The 24762-nt window shown below is 35.9% G+C and overlaps 1 protein-coding gene across 1 annotated transcript in view; it reads left to right on the top strand.

Annotated features, from left to right (window-relative positions):
* Positions 1 to 24762, top strand: part of FAP (fibroblast activation protein alpha) — a 71005-nt gene that overhangs the window by 4056 nt on the left and 42187 nt on the right. The window contains 8 exon segments of the mRNA XM_047772746.1: positions 11508 to 11606; positions 12953 to 13047; positions 13934 to 14008; positions 15456 to 15508; positions 19308 to 19380; positions 20078 to 20198; positions 21066 to 21220; positions 23187 to 23290. Coding sequence (XP_047628702.1) covers positions 11508 to 11606; positions 12953 to 13047; positions 13934 to 14008; positions 15456 to 15508; positions 19308 to 19380; positions 20078 to 20198; positions 21066 to 21220; positions 23187 to 23290 — 775 coding nt within the window.

Raw genomic sequence — 24762 nt, 5'->3', positions numbered from 1 at the left:
TACCTTGTATAATTTATTTCAGAAAGTATCTGAAGTCACAGATGATTTAGACAGAAGATAAATCAATATTTTGTAAAAACAAATACCATTTAGAATGTCTGTATTTTAGGCAAAAATCCATTGTTATTATTATTATCTTATTGTTGTTATTACCACTGTTATAACCTCAACAACCACTTTTGTAAAGTAAGATATATGTGAGACCAAGTTATCATCAAAGAAGATGTGAATATGTTTCTAAAACCTAAAATTTTCTCAGGAGCAACATTCAGAACTGTGAAGCAGTCTCCTTCAAACATCTTTAAGAGTTTTAAGCTTATTTATTCACTGTTCTTTTGGAGGAAATATAGGAAAGTCTAAAGAGCTGAGGAAAACATTCAGAAAGTTCATGGACATAAAGAGCTTTTCAGCTGAGTGTAAATATATCAACCTTGAAGATTATAGTTCTCTACTTTGCACTTGGATTTTAAAAAATCACAGAGGCTGAATCTTGGCAAATTCTCTTTGGGTTTTGCCAAATTCTAAATAATTTCACAAACAATCCAAGTCCTTGGAGGATTCTCATTATGCAGAGGAGTTTACCTGTCTCTGATTTTCAAAGCAAATTGTGTTATAACTTATACAATAGTATCCAGTTATATTTATACCTTGAGAAAACATGTTCTAAAGCTCAAATTGGGGATATGAAATCAGGGCTGAAGTTTTTTCGGAACCAGAGACAGTCAAACTTGTCTTAAAATCTAGCAATAATTAACATGCTAGGCACAATTTGAAATAATATTTCCATGGGATAATCAATACTAAACAGTCTTTAATTTACTAATTGCTTATTATATATTGAACAAAGAACTTACCTTTGAGAATTAACAAAAAATATGTAGCCAAAACAGAATAAGTTACAATCTGTATTAATTTTTATTCCTGTTAATATTAAAAATAGATTGCTTAGTATCTAAATTAAAAAATGTTAAAATGTTATGATTTTATATTTGGAAGAAGAACTGATGTGATAGGACTCCTTAAAGAAACAGGATAGAAAGGCTCTGTATCAAAAATGAGATAGCTTAGGAGTTCTCTTGTGGCACAGGGGGTTAAGGATCCAGCATTGTCATTGTAATGGCTTGGGTTGCTATTGTGGCACGGGTTCAGTCCCTGGTCAGGGAACTTCCATATGCATGGGTACGGGCAAAAAAATATATATCAGTAACTTAGATGATAAGAATAAATTCTAAAGATTATCAAAATTCACTCAAGAGTACATAGAAAACCTGACTAGAATAATAACAACTGAAAAGATTGATTTAGTGATTTTAAAACTTCCCACAAAGAAAAACCCCAAGTCCAGTTTGTTTTACTAGTAAACTCTACCACACTTTTAAAGAAGAACTGTGACCAATCCTTCATAAACCCTTCCAAAAAATAGACAGAACATTTCTCCATTCATTCCATAAGGTCAGTATTGCTGAGATACCCAAACAATGCAAAGACATCACACAAAAAAAGTTACAGACCAATAGTAGTTATAAATAAATATTTCTTATGAATATAGATGGAAAAATTCTCAACATAATACTAACAAGCCAAATCCAGCAATGTATAAAAAGGATTACTCACCCAAGACCACTTGAGATTTATCTCAAGAATATCATAAGTTTTAACATTGAGAAATCTATTACCATAATAAGCTATATTAGTAGAAAAAAGGACAAAACCCACATGGTCACCTCAATGGACATAGGAAAAGGTATTTAACACAGTCTCTCTTGCACTAAAAAAAAAAAAAAAAAAACTCAGCAGACTAGAAGTAGGAGGAATTTTCTCTATCTGATAAAGTGCATCCAAAGAAGCTCTCTACTAACATCACTCTGGTGAAAGATTTAGTGTTCTTCCGTTAAAGATCAAGAACAAGACAGAATGTCTTCCCTCACTTCTGTTTAATATTTTATTGGTGGTTGTAACCACGGCAATTAGGTAAGGACAAGAAATCAAAAATATCCAGATTGAAAAGGAAGAAGTAAACTATCTCTATTTGCAGATGACATGAATTGTTTCTAGAAAATCCTAAGGAATTCATTTCAAAAAGCTATTAAACTAATAAACAAGTTCATAAAATTTGCAAAACACAAGATAAGTACATAAAATCAATTGATATCCATACATTAGCAATAAACAATACAAAAAAAATAAACGGAAAGAGATCCTGTATTTATAGATCAGAAAACAGTATTTTTAAGGTGGCGATACTCCTCCAATTTATTTACAAATTAAATGCAATCCATATCTAAATCCCAGATGATTTTTTTTTTTTTAGAAATTGACAAGCTGGTTTTAAAATTCATATGGAAATGCAAGGGTTCTAGGATAGCTATCTTGAAAATGAAGAACAAAGTTGGAGGAATCACAGTTCTTTATTTCAAACTTACTACAAAGCTTACATGATCAAAACAGTGTGATACTGGCCTAAGGACAAACACAGAGATGAAGAGACTAGAACTAAGTAATAAATGCAAAAGACTTTCAATTATGGTTAATTGATTTTGACTAGGGATGTCACAACAGTTTAACGGGCAAAGTCTTTTAACAAATGAACAACTGGATATCCACAAGCGAAAAAAAAGGTGTTGGACCCACTTCCCCACACCATACATTCAAATTAACTCAAAATGTACCAGAGACCCAACGTAATAGCTAAAACCGTAAAATAATTTAGAACAAAACATAGGGATAAATCTTCTTCTTGTCCTTGGGTTAGGCAGTGGTTTCTTAGATATTGCCAAAAGCACAAGCAACAAAGGAAAACATACATAAATTGAACTTCATTGAAATTTAACACTTTGGTTGCAAAGGATATTATCAAGAAAGTGAAAAGACTACCCAGAAAATGGGAAAACATAGAGAAAAATACATACATTCGATATGTGACTTGCATCCAGAATATGTTTTAAAAAAAAACAAATACATAAAAACTACAAATCAATAATAAAAGGCAAGTAATTTAAGAATGGACAGAAGAAAAGTTCATGTTGTGGCTCAGCAGTTAACAAACCCGACTAGTATACATGAGGATGAAGGTTCAATCCCCGGCCTCGCTCAGTGGGTTAAGGATCCTGGGGTTGCTGTGAGCTGTGGTGGAGGTCGCAGACATGCTCAGATCCAGCACTGTTGTGGCTGTGGCATAGGCCAGCAGCTACTGCTCCAATTTGACCCCTAGCCTGGGAACCTCCCTATACCAAAGGTGTGGCCCTAAAAAAAAAAAAAAAAAAAAAAAAAAAAATAGACAAAGGATAGACATTTCCCTCAAAGGAGATATAAAAATGACCAATTAGTTCATGAAAAGAAAACTCAACATTACCAGTCACTAGAAAAAGTAAATCGAAACCACAGTGAAATACTAGGAATGAAATTGCACAGTGTAGCAAATAGGCATCCATTACAGCCTACCTAGTGAGAAATGGTTTGGTCTTGGAGGTGTAGTGGACATGCAGAGTAGAGAGAGATTTTTGGAGATGCAATCGTCAGGCCTGGGTGCTGGACAAAGGTGGTAGGATAACTCCCAGGTATTTGATTGAGGAACAGCATAGACAACAGTGCCATTGACTTGGAGACATCTAGAGGGGCAGCACGGAATTCCTGTTTTTCCTAGCTTCATTTGATTTTGAAGTGCCTGTGAGATAAGCAAGCAGAGATGTTAAGGAGGAAGTTTAGTGTATTGACTGGAATTCAGAGACAAAATCCAGTGGGGATCAGATGTGGCAGCAGTAGTCAGGGTGAATCAGCAAGGGCTCTGTAATAGAAACTCTGGGAGAAAGAAATGGTTGAGGGACGTGACTCTTCCTCAGGTCCAAAGTAACCCCAATATGAACCACACCACAATTTAAGGAAGAGACGAGAGGAAAATGAGCTGGCAAAGGAGATCAAGTGAATCCTCGAATACAGATAAGGTTTACTTCGCCCTCAGCGTCACCAAAATGGCATTTACCGTTCCTGTTCTTACACATTACGTTGACCACACCCTATGATCTTTATTGCTTTAGAGATCATGCAAAAAAGCCCTAATTAACGTAGCACGATGATAACATTATCCACAAAACAGACTTTTAAACACCTGACAATTCCTCTGAATAACTTAGGTTGTGCAGTTTTATTTTTAGAGAGAATCATGGAAAGTTTGAACTGAGAGATACTACACTCTTCACTGAGACATTAAAAGCTTTACAGTGCCCTCTTTGCTTTGACAAAGCTCGAATTGTCTCATTTTCTCTTAATATTTACTTTGAGTTTTGTTTTTTTGTTTGTTTGTTTGTTTTTTGCTTTTAGGGCTGCACCCACAGTATGTTGAATTTCCCAGGCTAGGGGTCAAATCGGAGCTACAGCTGCCTACACCACAGCTTGTAGCAACTGAGCCAGGCCAGGGATTGAACCCGAAACCTCATAGTTCCTAGCTGGATTGTTTCCACTGCACCACAAAGGAACTTCCTGAGATATAATTATTGCACCCCAAACCCCATATGTTGCTTGGTTCTTGATCATATTTTTGTGTTTGTTTTGCGTTGTTGTTGTTTCATTACAGATGCGCTTTCACTTTAAACCACAGTAGAGTGATAAAGTGTCCAGTCTTTAAAATTGGTTGGAGCTGGATTTAAACCCTAGCTCTCTTATGTATTAGGCAAGTTACTTTATTTCTAATTTCCATTTCCTGATCTGTAAAGTAGTGTAAATAATAGTACTTGTATCAGAGAGTTGTTGTGAGTGTTTTAATGGGACCATGCAGGTAAGTGTTTGGTACTTATTAGAACTTGGTAAATTTTAACATTTCTTTTTTTTTTTTTTTTTTGGTCATTTTAGGGCCACACCTGCAACATGTGGAGGTTCCTAGGCTAGGGGTTGAATCAGAGCTGTAGCTGCTGGCCTGCACTACAGTCACAGAAACACCTGATCTGAGCCACATCTGGGACCTCCACCACAGCTCATGGCAACACCAGATCCTTAACCCACTGAGTGAGGCCAGGGATCAAACCTGTGTCCTCACTGATGCCAGTCAAATTCGTTTCTCCTGAGCCATGACAGGAACTCCTTAACATTTCTTATTACTGGTTACCTCAGTTCCATTTTTCAAAGTGTTCAGCCTTTACCCAAATACAGTATTAATTTTAAATAGTTTATTTCCTAACCTAATACTTCAGATGCTTGCCATGGTTGTGCTCATTCCAGAAACAAACTTGGCTTATTCGATTGCTGGAGGACAGCATCTTTGCAAAGCCAGCAGAGTCAGGTGTGGTATGCCTGGGAGCCCATGCCACTTTCCATAAGCATCAGTTCAAATCAAGTATAAAACTGAGAACAGGGAGTTCCCGTTGTGGCGCAGTGGTTAACGAATCCGACTAGGAACCATGAGGTTGCGGGTTCGGTCCCTGCCCTTGCTCAGTGGGTTGACGATCCGGCGTTGCCGTGAACTGTGGTGTAGGTTGCAGATGCGGCTCAGATCCAGCGTTGCTGTGGCTCTGGCGTAGGCTGGTGGCTGCAGCTCCGATTCGACCCCTAGCCTGGGAACCTCCCATATGCCACGGGAGCAGCCCAAGAAATAGCAAAAAGACAAAAAATAAACAAAACAAAAAACAAAAAACTGAGAACAAAAGGACCTACCAGCCATTTGTGTGCCCACTTAATAAACCATATTTTCTCATTTAGTTTGTGATGAATATAGAGCTAACATCAGATGTCTGCTCTGACACCTAGTCCCAATTTTTCAGGACTAGAAAATTAAATAGCAGAAATTAGAAATAGAATCTTAATAAAGAGTAAACAAAGTTTAAGAAAGAATTAGAACAGTGAATCATTACTTATTTGTGAATCATTTCTGTGAATTGTAATTTCACGGATTTGTAATTAAAATAATTTTCAGCTTTGCCTTAATAAGTTGAAAATGCAAATAATTAAAACTATAGTTAATTACAGTGTTTAAGCAGTGTATGAGTAACACTAAAGATGGGCCACATTGACTATAAGGGCACTACCAGAGATTGTGTTAATCAGTGAGTGTCAATTACATGTGGGAGAGAGATGAGCTGTCAGAATTCATTTCTACTTCTGCTCAGCTATTTAGAGCTTAAAAATTACAGATACCAAAACTAAATTTCCCAAAGAATCAAAGATTATAATTCATTACTAAAACATTATTTGGAAAAAGGCATGAAAATTCATGTATTTGTGGAATATTTTTCAGGTGACTAGGACTTGTTCGGTGTGACTGATGCCATAGAGATGCAGTTTATACTGATTTATACACAAACATACACGCATTCAAAAACCTAGAAAACAATGGCCTCCTCCCCCACCAATGCTTTCCCTGTTATCTTGCTTAAATTTAATCTGGGGCAAAATCAGTCCCCTTGCTGTTTCTCTATTCCTCAGGATCAGCAGAGGGAATGTACCTAAAGAAGAATCCATCTGACATGGCCTGGAAAGAAAATGAGTGAGAGGACTGAATAAGGACATAAACATTAAAGGACCCCATTAATGTTCTTTGAAAGTAATGATTTCCATTAGTTGTGGGGAGTCCCTGTCCTCAAGGTGTGAATTATAGTCGGCCAGACCCATCCAGCTTCCAGAAGTTTACAAGCAAGGACCATTTACAGGCACAAGAATATGTTAAACCCCATAGATGCTGTGAAATCACTACATTTTGATTCTTTGCAGGAGAATCCCCTGGGGGCGGGGGTGGGGGTTTTTGGTAAACAATGAAAACCAGGACCTCTTCCTCAGAGAGTCTGAAACAGTGGGTTTGAGATAAGGACTGGGAATTTTTTTCTTTTCTTTCTTTCTTTTCTTTCTTTCTTTCTTTCTTTCTTTCTTTCTTTCTTTCTTTCTTTCTTTCTTTTTTTCAGTTTTGGTGAAATTTACTTTTTAAATTTTAATTAAAATTTTTTTTTCCATTATAGCTGGTTTACAGAGTTCGGTCGGTTTTCAACTGTACAGAAAAGTGACCCAGTCGTACATACATACATATGTTCTTTTTTCTCACATTATCATGCTCCATCATCAGTGACCAGATACAATTCCCAGTGCTATACAGGGAATCTCATTGCTTATCCATTCCAAAGGCAATAGTTTGCATCTGTTAACCCCAAATTCCTGGTCCTGGTCCATCCCACTCCCTCCCCCTCCCCTTTGGCAACCACAAGTCTGTTCTCCATGAGTTTCTTTTCTGTGGAAAGGTTCATTTGTGCCATATGTTAGACTCCAGATATAAGTGATATCATGTAGTATTTGTCTTTCTCTTTCTGACTTACTTCACTTGGTATGAGAGTCTCTAGTTCCATCCATCTTGCTGCAAATGGCATTATTTTGTTCTTTTTTATGGCTGAGTAGTATTAGGAATCTTTTTCAAACAAGGATTCCAACTAACTCCACAGACTAAATTCTGATATATATTTAAGCCAAGACATGTCCATGTAGAAGAGTGTATACACAAAATTTATAACATGGACAAGAGGGTAAAGAGTAAGCGCAGGTGTATCTTTGGGGGAGAATTAGTGAAAACAAGCTAGAATAAAATCAGTTCAGTTGATTTTTTTTTTTATTCAACAAACATTTATTGTGTTCCACAATATATGGAACACTGTCCTAGAGGGTACAAAGAATAAAAGCTTGAATTGGAAATTCTAAGAACATATTTTATAGCTCTTAGTATGTGACCTAATGCAACATTGGAGCAGATATATTATTTTATTGCATTTTTGAACAGGTGTCATTTTCTGCAGAAAGAAAAGAATGTCTATTTTGAATTCTCCCCATTTGATTTGGTATCATTCTGAGCCCAGCCTGACTCCAGAATAATCACACCTTGTGAACCCTGGTTACACCCCATGTAAGGTTAGGAGTAATCACCTATCCCAAATCAGTCCCACAAACCCTATTTCCATGTAAGTGCAGCTGGCTCCTCTGGATGGGTTCTGTATATCCACTTGCACTTTTTGGACACTAGTGAAGCTTATTATCATTACAGTAATTATTAGTACAATTAATACATATTTAAAATTGCTTTACAGGTATTGAGTCATAATATGGCATGTTAAATTCTCTATATTGGCATTTATAGCTACTATGTACCCATTTAAAATAAATGAGTAACTAGCAACTAATGTGAAATGTACTCTTACACAACTTTGCTGGATAATCTAAATTAGAGGTTAAAAAGAGTAAAATTACTAATCCTTGAAATCTTTTTGAATAATCTGATTGGAATCAGCATTGCTTTCAGTGATAAGAAAGGAAAATGAGTAGGTATTTAAAATAATTTGAAACTCCTTTTTTTTAATACATTTTATTTATCCATATATGTGCTATTAGTACTAACTAACTATACTTATGATTATGTTTGGAAAAGTTCAGTTATGGAGCTCTATGATGACAAAGATGTTCCAAGTACAACTGATGAATTCCATTATACTGGAATAAAAGTAAACCTTAATTATATATATTGATAACTTATTCTAAAACTACTTTTCCCATACTGTGATTCTAGTAGACATTCAAAAAAAAAAGGAAAAAAAAGTCCCAGTGGTCAAGTTAGTTGGGGAAACACTGATCAAAATATTTATTTGAAGAATACTCATAAACTATGATAACAGTAAAAGCTAACACTGACTGCCAAACATAGAGCTAAATGTTTCACTTGAATTAGCTCACTTAATTTAACCTTCTATAAAAATGAAGATTAATTATAGCTGATAATTTCTCAATTAAGCATAATTGCAAGTAAGGAAAATTATATGCATGGATATATAAAAGGAATATCTACAAGTCATTATCTACTACACAAATAATCAAAGCATTATTTATGCTAGACAAAAGGTATCAACATTATATTCATTTATTGAATTAAAATCAAAAAAGTTTTTTTGAACAATTACCTAGTTTTTTTGGTATTCACAATAAAGAGATTCACTAAACTAAATTTTTTTCATCTTTATGTTCAGGATTGTGTAGACACCAATTAAATATATCTCAAAAGGAAAATAATTTGCACTGCAAATCGTTTTAGAATTTCCTCTTGACTACATTAGAAGCAGACTGCAATTTGCTCTTAAGAGAGTTAAATAAACTTGCATTAAATTACTTAGCAGTTATTCTAATGCTATTTTAGTAAAATGGTCTTTTATTCATTGAATGGGAATTATAAAATCAGTGATATAAATTTTGCACAAGAGTGTTTAAGTAAATAGAAGCACTTTCATTAGGAATAATTGTATGGCATGTAGAACTTAGGATTCAAAGAGAATGTACAAAGATGATTTTTTTTAAATAGAATAACTTAATATTATGAAGTATTTAATATCTGGTTGCAAGGGGGTTCACTAGCCATTTATGTTCTTACAGCTACCAGAAAAATTCTTAGAAAATTAAGAAAATAATTCATGGTCCTAATCAGGAGTGCAGATACAGTGTGAATATACTGTGTCAATCAGTTAAAATAGCAGAAGATGCTGTTATCCAGTTGGTCAACTGGACCTTATCATATGGCCTTACATTTATGGGATTATAAAGTTAAAAGAGCATGTTGTATATCACATTTCAAAATCCCATGTGGTAGAACTGGAAGGTATTTTCTAATCCAGCCCTTTACTTTATAGGTGAGTAAGCTGTGATGCCAGAGGTTGACTTACAATGCCATACAGGGAATTAGTGGTAGAATCATTCTGTAAAGGAAGAGGGGATAAATCTCTTCCATTCATCCATCAATCCTTCATTTCATGTATGCATTCATTCAACACATATTTATTAAATGTCTATTATGTGTTAAACAGTAGGGATGTCATGGTGAGCAAAACTAGACATGGTTCCTGGCCTTATGGTGGTTGTTTTGAGGGTACAGTGGGAGGCAGAGAAATATGAATAAAATAATCATTCCAATATGTACAACATTCTAAACCAAGAGAAATGCTCTTACAAAAGGGAACCTGGTCTTTGGTGATGTGTAACAAAGGAGCCAGACCTAAACCAGGGGATCAGGTAGGGCTTCTCAGAGGAAATGACCCTTGCAGTGAGACCTAAAAGCTGAAGAGTAGTTATACAGAGAAGGGAGAGAGGGGAGAGAGGTGCAGTAGCCCTGGAGAAAGGGATCAGTATTTGAGGAACAGAAAGCCTACCATGTTTGGAGTGGAAAGTAATGAGAGAAGGGCAAGAAGGGGCTGAAGAGGTAGGCCGTCCCGGACCAGGTAGGGTCTATAGTCCGGACTAACATTTTTGGTCTTTATCTTGAGAGTCATGGAAAGCTGTGGAAGAGTTTAGCAGGAAGTTAAAGTTATAGCTCATATCTTTGACAGTTTTATTTTTACACGAGCATAAACCAGATTCACATATGCTCTTCAAGGTGTAGGACACTCTCCTAAGTTTTGGTTCTATAAGTGAAAGCCTGGAGAAGGGGTAAGACAGGCAGGATGGACAACAGGAATATGGAAGAAGTGTCAGAAGCTGGTTGCCATAGTTTCTGGTATATCTGACTGTTGCAGGTCTCTATAATGAATTTGTTCTGAGAACAGAACCACATTCGAAACATAACATTGTTATGGAGAGTTCAAATATAGGTGGAATTTGTTTGTGGTTTGTGAGCTACACTGGGTTAATTTTCACATGGAAAACCTCTACTCCTGGAATTTCCAAGATCATTTATATAAATGATGTGGTTTTCTTTTCTTCTGGTTCACTTTCTCCTTATAAAAATCTCTGGCTTGGATAAGAAGCTATCTAATTTAATTAATGTCTCTCATGAGATGTCTGAAGGTAAGGATTCTAGCTGAGGCCATAGGACCAAACTGGATGCTAAATATATCATTAATAAATCAGTAGAAACCCAAGCCAAGCATATGTGAGAAACTACAATGAACTGCTTAAAGACCAAGTTTTTAGTCAAGCCTAGATTGCAAGTCGGCAATCCTAATTTGCAAGGCCTAGACTTATTGGAACCTCATATCATCTTCCTTCTTAAAAACTTCTGACAACTCTTTGGAGTTCCTGCTGTGGCTCAGTGGGATAAGAACCTGACTGGTACCCATGAGGTGTGATCCCTGGCCTCACTCAATAGGTTAAGGATCTGGCGTTGCTGCAAGCTGTGGCGTCATCGGGCGCAGATATGGCTTGGATCCCACGTTGCTGTGGCTATGAACTTCCACATGCTGCAAATGTGGCCCCAAAAAGAAAAACAAACAAACAAAAAACCACTGACAACTCTTCATTGCCTGAAGAATATTGTCCCCACTGCTCAGCATAGTCCCCCTCCATACTCCTCAATATTTTCCCACCAGTGTTGTTTTCCGGGCAATCAAACTATCTCTCTAAGCCTCATTAGCATGCCTGTAAAAAAGGAAATAATTCTCAAAGTTATTAAGATGAGTTAAACAAGGGTTTAGCAATGGCAATCTTTTCATTATATGAGAAATAACAGACGAAACATTTATTTGCGTTATAATCTTCTTTTAAGTAATAGTATGTTTCCTCCTCCCCCAAAGTTCCTAACTCTGAAGGAAGTAAAACAAGAGCACTCACACTGAAGGATATTTTAAATGGGACATTTTCTTATAAAACATTTTTTCCAAACTGGATTTCGGGTAAGTAAATTATTTCTTTACTTTTTGAGAGCTTTTTATAATGTATGATTTTGTTTTTGCTTTTAGTGTCAACAAGTCACTGTGGTAACCAAAGCCATCTCAGCTGAGATGGATAAAAAGAGTAATTATTTAGATAAGTCAAGTAGCCATGAAAGAACTTTTAACAGAACTGTTTAGACTGGATTTGCCCAATAATAATAACACCAATAGTAATTTTAGCAGAACAGTAGAATCTGAGAATGCATTGTTAGAATAAACTGAGCATATGGTATAGCTTTTCAGAATGGGAAATAGCACCTATTTAGAAGAGGTCGTGAGAATTTTACCAAAAGAGAAATACCATTGTTAATCTAGATAATTTGAGAAATGAACAAACCCTGCCCTGACAACAAATCCTTTAAGGGTCATAAAATTGATATCTGCATAGGTTTTTCAAAATAGCATGTGGTCAGACAAGTCTAATCAAACAAATGGTAAGAGCAACTAAATCGTTTATGATATGAGTTTATATCTAAAGTGCCACTAAAACAAAATTGAATTTTTTTCATTTTTCTTTTTACAAAATTAAATGCATGTAAAATAGTGTTTGAACTAAATCAAACACAACCCAAATGGAATACACAGTTTTTGGAGTTCCCGTCATGGCTCAGTGGAAATGAACCCCACTAGTCCATGAAGATACAGGTTCGATTCCTAGCCCCACTCAGTGGGTTAAGGATCCAGCGTTGCCACAAGCTGTGGTGCAGTTCGCAGATGTGGCTCAGAACCTGTGTTGCTGTGGCTGTGGTGTAGGCTGGCAGCTGTAGCTCCAAATTGACCCCTAGCCTGGGAACCTCCATGTTCTGTGGGTGTTGCCTTCAAAAAAAAGGGAATATATATATATATACACACACACACATATATCTTATTGCAAAAAAAAACACACAAAACTCATACAGGAGTTGCGTTGCTGCGGCTCCAGCGTAGGTCGGTGGCTACAGCTCTTTTTCGACCCCCTAGAAAAGACCAAAAAAAAAAAAAAACCATACAATTTTAAACTAGTATATCCTCTTTGTAACACAGAGACAACTCAAATTTATTCATAAATGCCCTGAACTGCTTAGAATAGGGCTGCCACTCTCAAATATGGCATTTTTCTGTAAACAGGGAAAAAAGCATACTCTCCTCCCTTCTGCTATCAACTTGTTATTTTTTTACTTATTATTTTAAATTTGACAAGGCCCTATGTACTGGACAGAGAGGAATAACAAAGTCAGTCTGTGAAATAAGAGAGGTTTCTCTTTGTTATAAATGTATTTCCTGTTAAAAGAGATCATTTCAAGTTTTGTTTTCCTTCTTGTTTAAAGGACAAGAATATCTTCATCAATCTACAGATGATAATGTCATATTCTATAATATTGAAACAGGAGAATCATATACCATTTTGAGTAATACCACCATGGTATGTATCCAACACTGTCTTCCTCAAAAACCTCTGCCAGCTCTTCACTGACCAAGGAATGGAGTCCACTCCTAGCGCCTCATCTGGACCCAATCTGCCTTCTCAGCTCCATCCTAACCACAGTTCCTCTGACTCTTCTAGTTACACTAGATTACTATCCTTGCCTTCTCTAAATCATCTAAAATAGTTCTTCCTCTGTGGAACTAGTATTGTGTGAGCTAAGAGGTATGAACTCAGTTCTTACAGTCAGGCGAATGGAGGTTCAGATTCTGGCTCTGTCATTCACTAGTTAGGGAGCCTTGGGTAAAGTTCCACAATACACCATCGTCATTGTACCTCAGTTTCTTCCTCTGTAAAGTAGGCATAATAATACCTCTCGGGTTAGTATAAGAATCAAATGAAGTAACATTAAAAAGTGCTTAGGACAGTGCTCAATAAATACTCAAAGACTGGTACTATGGTACACAGACACATCCTATTCTGGACTCTCAGACCACCTACTTTCTCTGCCCTCAACAGCCTCATAACCTTTTAAAGTCAAGCAAGGATGATATTCTCCACCTCTGTGCAACCAATAAGCCTCTCGCCTCTTCTGCAATACTTTTGCTGTGTTAAAATTATATCTCTTCTATAAAACTTTGTAAATTTGAGTGTGCTATTGATTTACAAGTTTAACATTATAAGCGTCTCGAAATCACAAAGTATATCTTATTTGTCACATCCTCTAAATGTGTAGTGAATTCTGTGTATACATTAGGTACCTCCTAAACTTTTGCTTCGAAAGTATAACTGGGAGTATATCAGTGACATAATGTTCTTTTAGAACTATAAATTTGTGTGGCTCTTATTTTTTTCTGTATTCTAATCAACTTCTTCATAATTTCAGAAAAGTGTGAATGCTTCAAGTTATGGTTTGTCACCTGATCGGCAATTTGCATATCTAGAAAGTGATTATTCAAAGGTATTGACTCTTTAATTTGGGTTTATCTGATTGTATCTTTTACTAGCCCACAGATTGTTTTATAGAAGTAAGAGGATGCAAGAGTCTATCTTTATCTCTAAATATTTAAGAAATTAAGGCAATTCTAGCTTAGCTCCCAAAGAATAACATAAACATATACAAATAATTCAGAATTTGGCATTCTTGTCTGGTTATCATTAAGCAGTAGAAACTACTTTCCTCTTGAGGAAAAAACTTATTTTGGGGGGCACTGATATTCATAAGAAAAAAAGCTATTTGACATCATAAATTGTTAGTCAATTCTCACATATTTTAACCTTGTTAATGTTTATTATTATTGAAAAAGGGGAAAATCAATACGTAGCTTATTGAACTCACTTGCTCAAGGCAGATAATATACAGTCATTGGTAGACCAGAGTTTAAAGCTCTATCTTTGAAAGCCTAGTGTAGGAGTTATTCCACATAATTTCCCTGTCCTAAGGGAAATTGTAGAGGAAAGATAAACCCCTTACTTTTTCTACTTATACTGGCAAACGTGCAGAATTTACCATCCCCAATTCAACTACTAATAATTACTTTTTGATCGAGTCTTTTATTTTAGATGTCATTTTTCATATTCTACTTGAGATGTAAAACTCCCTGAAGATGCAGTAAAAAACCAAGCTTGACCCTCCCTAGTTGTTCAGGCAGCCGATTATTTTCCAGTGGACCAGATTTGGTCACCAGTGATCTTCAGAAAGACATATTTTAACCTGCTGGAACTTCTTTGCCAAGTGTTCGAAAGCCCTTTAAGAAACAGAATCTAAAATAATTCTTGCTTTATTCACTAACCACAATACAAATAAACTTCAGGAGAAAAGAGCAGTTTCTTTTTCTTCTTCTTCTTCTTCTTCTTTTTTTTTTTCCAGGAGGAATTGTAAGCTATATGCCTCATTTATTTTTCTCAATTTCCATTATTTAAAAACTACTCTCAAAGAAAAAGCAAACACTTTGCAACAAAACTCTATGTTGAATGAAATTCTCTCAACTAATGGTAAAGGGTGTTATTATAATAACTATCTAGGTGCAGGGTAATCCTTATGGGACTTGAAATTGTAGTGGTTTTACTTCAATCAAGGTAAAGCATAAAGGGAACATTTTTTTAGGATAGAGTGTGTCAGAGAAAAGCTTTTTATACTAAGAAATGTCTTTGGATATGCTTTTTATGGAGTGAGGGTTGAATCACTGCTGAGATTAGTTCTGGAATTTGGATGAACAGCACAAAAGTCCACAGAAAAACTCTTTAAATGAGACTCATTTCAAATTGAAACATGTCTTTCCTGGTGCCTTGTGAAAATAAGTCTTTTATAATTCTGAACCTTGAACTGAATGATCTATTTGTTATACATTATTGACCTAAGCTTTTTAAGAATCATGATTTGTCTTTGCCTATCTTTTTCCTGACAGCTTTGGAGATACTCTTACACAGCAACATATCACATCTACGACCTTAGGAATGGGTAAAACTTCATGTCTGTTCTTTAACACTACTTAAAACTCATGCAGAATTTTTTTCATTCCAGTCTCTGATTTGATATTAAGACTGTGCTGTATTGTTTCTGATCTTAGTTTCTTACCTCTTTGCTATATATATATATATCTCCATACAACTTAAGAAATTCAAAGAAATACTTCCTTGGTATATTCACCTCTTCTTATTTGACTAATATCCTATATTTTAATATACAATACATCTTCCCTACTTTTGAACAGCAAATTATAAATATATAAATTATATAAGTAAATATATGTACAAAGGTATACAAACATGCAGAGGAATGATACATAATCTTGGGGAGAATGGGTCCCTCGCTGGAAGGAAGCAGAAGGGAGGGAGCAGCATTTAATTTAAATTAATTTTAGGAGTTCCTGTTGTGGCGCAGTGGTTAACGAATCCGACTAGGAACCATGAGGTTGCAGGTTCGGTCCCTGCCCTTGCTCAGTGGGTTAAGGACACGGGGCGTTGCCATGAGCTGTGGTGAAGGTTGCAGACGCGGCTCGGATCCCTTGTTGCTGTGGCTCTGGCGTAGGCCGGTGGCTACAGCTCCAATTAGACCCCGAGCCTGGGAACCTCCATATGCCCGGGAGCGGCCCAAGAAATGGCAAAAAGACAAAAAAAAAAAATTAAACAAATCTTTTCTTTTTTGTCTTTTTAGGGCCACACTTGCAGCATATGGAGGTTCCCAGGCTAGGCATGGCCTACACCGCAGCCACAGCAATGCCAAATCCAGGCTGTGTCTTCGACCTACATTACAGCTCATGAGGCAATGCCAGATGCTTAGTCCACTGAGTGAGGCCAGGGATTGAACCTGTGTCCTCATGGATACTAGTCAGATTCTTCTCCACTGAGCCACAACAGGAACTCCCAGAAATTGTTTTTTAAAATGCAGAATATTAATATATTTTCAATTTAGAGGCTAAATTTTCATCTTTTACATTATTTTCTTTGTCCAATTATCTGAAATATTTACAGTTTAAGTGAAAAAAAAAATGAATGAGTAGGTAGACAAAGGACTGGGGAAGAGAACTCCTGGCAAAAGGAACAACATGTAAAAGTCGAAAAGAAAGGGAAGCACAAAGTGTTCAAGAAACTCAAAGTAGTTCAGCTGAGTTGAAGTTGGAGGAGGGCATGTATACTAGTAGGAGATGGTGTAAGGTTGAGAAGGAGTTGAGTCCAGAAATCATGGGCCAAATAATAATGAGGAAACTATTAAGAGTTTAAATCTCCTTCTGATGACAATAGAGAATCGCTTAATGGTTTTAAATAGGAAATGATGTGATCAGATTTGCACTTTAGAAAAATCACTCTAAATATGGACAATGCAGTGGTTTAGTTACTCATCTTAATGTGATATCCTATTTGCTGTTATATAAAAGGGAAAATAATTATATGGCTTGAAGAGGTATTGAAAAATCTTATGGTCTATTTCTTCTTTTGTCTAGCAGGAGCACAAAATTGTTTTTTTAAAAAAAACTTCATCTGCACTTCTTTTAAATGTTTAGAAAAGAATAATTCTGATCTTCTTAAACTGTCAAATTGATAGGAACTGCCTTGTAATGTAGACCTAAATCCATTCAATGCGTTCTGAGTTTTTCTCTTCTCTGTATCCACATTGTTACCAGATTCAACATGTGTTTTTTGAGCACCTACTGGTGAAAAGCACATGAGGGGAGCCATAAATGAGCTTGAGGAACCAAACCTGCTCTCAGGAAACCTTTAGAGTAGTAAAGTGGAAATGTCACACTTTCAGGAGAATTTCCTAAGGCTTTAATCCTTTCCTTGTTTTTCTTTTTAATCATTTTGAAATCCTACCTGTATGGAGGAGGTTCACCAAAAAGTAATTTAATTATAGTTTGTATGAGGTTTATGGTCTAGAATCATTTTAAATATTTAACTTTTGTGCAGTGAATCTAATCAAAACCATTGTCTGTTTTCCTGCACCACTATCTAACTTCCCAGATTGATTTTTTGTTAGGTAAATTATACCATAATTTAGGGAGTGAAGAATGATAAATTTGTTGAGACTCAAGGTAAGACTGAATATTACTAATTCCAAGTCTTCTATATGCGTCTGAAGATTTTATTAAAATATACCACAGAGAAAATGAAGATAGTTCTGGTTTCAAGCAAATGAAGGAACACTGCAGAGATGACTGCCTTTATAAAGAAAGCACCCTCCTCCACTTTCTCTCAATCTGGTAATTACTAAGAAAACACAGACAGTGGCAGCTATGGTGACTTGCTAGCCATGAAGAGGCTGTGCCCTGAAGTTGTCATCTTGGCACTGTCTGCATGATCACATAAATAATTCCATGGTATGTAGAACCCTAAGGCAGAATTACAATGCCAAAGGTAACCTGGACAGTGGTTTGAGACAGAATTGTAAACCAGGCACAAACGTCTTCTCTTCTGGGTTATTCTTTTGCCCGTGCCCTCGTATTTTGATCTGTTCTGGACCTTCCAGGGGCCTGATGCTCATAAATCACCCTCTAACAATCAGGACTCCCACTGCAGCACCAATGATCTCCTTCCTCCAGGGACATCATTTTTTTCTCCAATTGAAGCTTATCTGCCCAGTGCCTTGTTCCTTCATTGTTTACTAGGCTTCATACTGCCTGACCTAAAAAATTAAATCAGAGTAATGTTGTGTTACAAGTCTTCACAGGTGTCCAAACTTTAAAGGAATGGGAAAAGTAGAAATGTCAAGCATATATTAGGTGCAGGCTGGAGATTTTTTTTTTGTTTTTTTTTTTGGAGGGGGGCGGACAAGGAGTCTACCTTGGAGGCAGGTCTTGTTTTGCATCTCCATGAAAGCATTCTTGATGAAACTATTAACACTGTCTTCAAGAAGATAACAGTCAAAATTTGAGCATGTCATCCTGCAACTCTTTAACACTTCTTGTAAAAATCTGAATGCATTCTTGCTGAAGAACTACAAAAGCTCCATGGTGCGAGTCAGTCAATTGTGTATTTGCAGGACGACTCCAAGCATCAAAGTGGGATTTTTGGCCAATAGTATATTTGAAATTTCCCCATGGGTGGAGGACTTTCAAGCCAAGGCATACTGCCCAGTATATGATCTGTTTTTCAGTTTAGCTTGAGATCAGATGTTCCTTTCCTTTTCTGATTTCAAGTCAGATCCCTGGGGAGATTGTCAAATGGCATCTTATTCTCCAAAATTTGAAATGCATATGCATTCACAGAAAGGGGGGTTGTGAATGAAAATGTGGAAGAGTACATATTAAACTTCAGCACAATTATAGCATTTCAGAGCTGGAAGGCACTTCAGCGACCATCTCAGCCTGGTATGTATAAATTTTACAGTCCTGAGGGTTAAAAGACTTGAGTGTAATGAGGGTTCTGCCAAGAACTAGCAACATGATTTTTTAAAAGTCCTATCATTTCTCTAACCTCAAGTTTATTTTCTATAAGATGAGGGGGGTTCCATTTGGTACTTTATAGAGACTGTCCCACTTTCTCCATCTATAAATCTTTAATCACTTCATCTCAATATAAAAGGTCAGAAAACTGAGATCCAAAGGAGGCAAATGACCTGTAAGTAACTAGTGTAGTGAAGAATTGGAACTACCACCCCATGTGCAGCCCCCAGGTTGTCATATTCTTTCCATTAGGTTTAGAAGAAGCAGAGAAAATGATCCTTTGTTTTTATGTTTGTTTATTTTCTTTTTAAACCTATTATTTGCATTGAAAAGTAAAGTTTATATATTTATTTATTTTCTTCATTCCTTTTCTTCTAGAGAATTTATAACAAGAAATGAGCTTCCTCGTCCAATTCAGTATTTGTGCTGGTCTCCTGTTGGGAGTAAATTAGTAAGTGTTTAAATTATAGGAGTGTTTAATCATTTAAATAAAAGAGGAGCCATTTGAATTTGGCCTTTGTTAAATTTCCCTGCCTGAAAGAAAAAAAAAAAATACATTCATGACTATTTCAGTGGTTAAAAACGGGAAGAGTTTTGATAAATTGAAACCCATCTGAGAATTCCGCAAAATCTCAAGCTCATGGATAGACTTCTTTAAATATCGCAGTCAAAAACTTTATCCTTATACTCAGCCAGAATGCGTTGTGCCAGAAAGCTCAGGAAAAATATGGTTTTCACAAGTTTCCCAGACTAGCTTCAGACAACATGAAATTTTGTCCAAGCTCTTATTTAAGGACTCTAAATAAAGATTAGATCTGGCTAGCTATTAATATTCAGAGATTTATTTGACTTTCTGTCAATTTACATAATTATTTGTTTGGGGAAAAAAGCAACTAAAATAATAGCAGACTTTATTCTTTATTTAATAGATAGGTTTTAAAATAATGCTGTTTATGTTACATTAAAAATCATGTTAATGTGAATTGTTTGGGGTTTTGATCTATTAAAATGATATCTTAGTTGTGAGTCTTTTTGCATCTGGATTATCACTCCTTTTAAAGGTACTAGGTGACTAATTAACACAAATATGCAGGCTTTATCATATTTCTTATGAAATTTCTTATTAACTAACTTACCACCACTTCTAGGCATATGTCTATCAAAACAACATCTACCTGAAACAAAGACCAGAAGACCCACCTTTTCAAATAACATATAATGGAAAAGAAAATAAAATATTTAACGGAATCCCAGACTGGGTTTATGAAGGTACACTGTATTCTTTTTTTACTGCTGCCATTAGTCTTTTAATTGAAAATAACCACACACATCTAGTAACATTTCTATGAGTGATATGTTACTGAGATGAATGTTGGCATTTCTGAAAGGTGTTATCAGGTTATGAACAGCACATGCATGTTCTAAAAGAACAAAATCGTGTTATCAGACTGGTAGAATTTATCTTCATGAACATTACAAAGTAGTAGTAATAATTTATATTCCAAGAAGTATATGGTCCTTAGATGTTGTATTAGTACATTTTCTCAGGTTTGTTTTTCTCTTGCGAAATAAATCTTTTTTTCCCAAAGCTAACTATCTGTATTATTTTACAGGAAAATATTCTTAGTATTAGATACTCTTGTAGATTGTGTCCTCTTTCTGGGTCATGTAGGACTTAATTGGACTTTAAAAGTTCTTCTAGTCCTTGCCTTTATTAAAAGACATAACTGAATCAACTTTTTTTTTTTTTAATACTCCCAGGAGAGAAAGTCAGCTTTCAAATTTATGTCATTCAGGAGTATAATTACAGTTCTCCTTGTTTTGGCTAGTTTAGGTGACTGTAAAAGTGAGAAGCTGCCCTAAAAGGGAAAATAAATTTTTGTTAAGATTTTTATTATTTGTTTTAAAAAGTACATTTCTGACTAATGTCAGTTCCTGATATGGGATATAAGGTTAAATTATTCCTCTAAACCTAGATTATTTCTCTTTTGATAACCGAAGTATGACATATGTCACACCACATAAAATAAATAATTTTGGTTAATAAGTGGCTGTATACAATGTATTTTCAAGTATTTACAATGACTTTAAGAGTAAGTCATAATTGTAATTGATATGCTAGTATTTATTTTTCAGAGGAAATGCTTGCTACAAAATATGCTCTCTGGTGGTCTCCTAATGGAAGATTTTTGGCATATGCAGAATTTAATGATACGGAGATACCAGTTATTGCCTATTCCTATTATGGTGATGAACAATATCCAAGAACAATAAATATTCCATACCCAAAGGTATGTGGAATATTTTTAGTAGATGCTTCCATTTCCCTGGTGTCAAAATGAGCAACCAAACCACGAATAGAGGTGGGATCAACAAGTTTGGAGAGCTTTTTATCCTTGTGCATTGTAAGGCAAACATTGTACTGTGCTCTATTATTTATGTGGACATCTGTTCCTTTGGACATCTGGTTGTGCTGGATGAAGTCGTCTCTGCAAAATCCATTGCAGAGTCTTTGAAAAACATATGGTCTAGATCATGGAGGAAAAACAGCTTAACTTAATTTTAATTTTTTCATATTTCATGCTCCAAATTCAGGGTAAAGTTCTGCTTTGCAATTCCCTCTTGAATTCTCATGTAAATGCGAACTAGAATGGGAAATTAACATGTCGAATGTGATGTCCCTGTCGGGTAAAAGGAGGAGTGAGTTATGGTCTTTTCTGGACATCCAAGGTAGATTTAGTTTATGAGGCTAGGTTCTTCTTTGAGGGAATTAGAGATGGCGTGAGCCCAAACTTCCTTGTATAAACATCCTAGAATTCTTATCTTACATACTTCACATGCAGCCCCATGTCTCAAGAGAGGCTATCTGTATACCCAAGAGAAAAGTGACCAGATCCGAGTGAAGAAATGTGGTGTCCTAATTTAATTTAGACAAGAAATCTGAAAGGAGCTAAGATCAGAAATTCTCCTATAAAAGGAGTGGAAATGATTTTAGAATATAGTTCTTTGTTCTTAAGTCACTCTTGTTTTTACTTGCCAAGGAGAACAGTGTAATAGATGGATACAATGGGACCCTACATTTGATAAAGATGGGATGGATGTGCATGCACATAAGTGGATTCCAAAGCAAGCCAAAGGGGCCATAGTGAGAGAAATAGAAATTCCAGGTAGTCTAAAATTTATGTTAAAGTCATTTGAGAGAAGGCAATGGGTAGGAAATAAGGGTTTAGGCAGGAGATCCTTCAAGGGCTGTGTATAAATCTGAAAGCTGGAGATTTTTGGAAATGAGAGGTGTGATACTTGGAACCCAAAAGATGTAAAAGAACTTGGATCTTTAGAAGGTTGTAGGGAGCAGGAAGAGATGAAGAAACTCAGAACTGAGGGTAACTGACAGTTACTGGCAGAGAAGTTGGGACCCAAATTCTCATGTTTCTTTGAAGGCTGAAACATCTGACATTGGATTGAGAAGTGAGACAACTTGAAAGAAGCAGAAAGTCCATCTAAACTTCAGAGTAAAACACGGAGGTCTGAGGAAAACCTGGACAATTCCTTAGACAAAAGGCAAAAAGCATGGAGCCATTTAAGACCTTATACCTAAATTTCGTGAATTTCAATTGTTTGACAATTAGAAGATTCTCTTTTTCTGTGGTAACATAAGAGGAACTCTAAGAAGCTGTCTGGGCATGAACTATGCAGTTATGTAAATTTAGCACCAAAAGCACAAAGCAAGAAAAGTGCATATCCTGTGACACTTTACTTTGGGGTGAAAATTTCCTACCTTGGGGGACATGATAGCAGTAGTAATGTAACTAGCTAGAAGACTGTTTGGTAATTGTCCTAGACCAATTTATTCTTTACACTTTTTTCCCAAAACCAACCTCCTCCTGCACTCCCCTTAGCACATGGAGAAATGTTATTAAAATTATCCTAATTACAACAATAATGGGAAATATCTGTCTTCAAAGTCAGAAAACAGAGTATCATTTATGGAACTGCATTTTTATATCCAAAATATTTTTCCCTATGAATCCAAGCTCCCTCATTAATCACTTAAAATATGTGTTTTCACGCTGGTTGGCATAATATTTGATACTGGCCTGCAATGAAATTCCTGATCATGTTATAATTAGAATCTTTTCAAAAGTATATACTTAACATTATTAGCTTATAAAAATATGCCTAAATTCCTACCGTGTCTTTAAAATGTTGGTGATAATTGGAATTTTATGAGCTTCTATATCTCCATTTTCTTCACAGGCTGGAGCTAAGAATCCCTTTGTTCGGATATTTATTATCGATACCTCTTACCCTGGGCACGTAGGTCCAAGAGAAGTGCCAGTTCCAGCAATGATAGCCTCAAGGTATGTCAATCTCTGATGCTTCCCACCTTTTAAACTGAATTTTAACACTGAAATTTCCTGATTTAAAATTTATTTTATTGAAATATAGTAGATTTACAATGTTTCTTAATTTCTACTGTATAGCAGAGTGATGCAATGATACATTCTTTTTCATATTCTTTCCTATTATGATTTATCACAGGGTATTGGATATAGTCCCCTGTGCTATACAGTAGGCATGTTGTTTATTCATTCTATATATAATAGTTTGCATCTGCTAATCCCAAACTCCAAATCCATCTCTCCTCCACACCTCCCTCCCACCACTGACAACCACAAGTTTGTTCTCTACGTCTGTGAGTCTGTTTCTGTTTCACAGACAAGTTCATTTGCGTTATATTTGTAGATTCCCCATCTAAGTGATATCATATGGTAGAAGTCTTTCTCTTTTTGACTTACTTCACTTAGTGAGATAATCTCTGGGTCCATCGGTGTTCCTGCAAATAGCATTATTCAACTCTTTGTTATGGCTGAGTAATATTCCATTGTGTATATATACTACAACTTCTTTATCCATTTATCTGTTGATGTACATTTAGGTTGTTTCCATGTCTTGGCTATTGTAAATAGAGCTGCAATGTATCTTTTTGAATTACAGTTTTCTCTGGATTTATACCCAGGAGTAGGATTGCAGAATCATATGGCAACTCTATTTTCCATTTTTTGAAGAACCTGAATACCATTTTTCAAAGTGGCTCCACCAACTTCCATTCACACCAACAATTAATACCAAAATTTCTTAACCAGTGTCTCCATTTCTTTTCTAACAAGTTTATGAAGTATACACTACAGCAAAAATAAATAAAACTAGCATGTAGAGTTAAATACATAACAAATTAAAATTCACTTATAGGTTTCTTAAGTTGATTTGAATATATTATCTCTTTCATACATATAAAAATTTAAAAATATATAATAAAAGGAGTTCCCATGATGGCTTAGAAGAAACAAATCTGACTAGTATCCATGAGGATTCAGGTTTGATCCCTGGCCCCGTTCAGTGGGTTAAGGATCTGGCGTTGCCTTGAGCTATGATGCAGGTCACAGATGTCTTGGATCTGGCATTGCTGTGGCTGTGGTATAGGCCAGCAGCTACAGCTCTGATTTTATCCCTAGCCTGGGAACCTCCATATGCTGCAGGTATGGCCCTAAAAAGACAAAAAAAAAAAAAAAAGACGACCATGGTGCTCTAAGTGATACTTCCCTTAGATGTGTGAATGTAAGCTAGGATCAAACAGGTTGGTAGTAAAATTCATGTATGTCCTCAGCCTGGCTTTTTTCGTGTCTGGCCTACTTTTTCTCCTCCCCTGTGTTTGTGGATCATGCTTATCACACGCGCATGACAAACAGGAGAAGATAAGCCAACCCTCTCTAAATATTAACATTTTTCAGTAGGATGCAGTCTATTTGAGGTGATCTGGTAGCAGAGTTAT

Source organism: Phacochoerus africanus, chromosome 3 (genome assembly GCF_016906955.1).
Source record: "Phacochoerus africanus isolate WHEZ1 chromosome 3, ROS_Pafr_v1, whole genome shotgun sequence".
NCBI lineage: Eukaryota > Metazoa > Chordata > Mammalia > Artiodactyla > Suidae > Phacochoerus > Phacochoerus africanus.
This window is presented reverse-complemented; position numbering and strand designations above follow the sequence as displayed.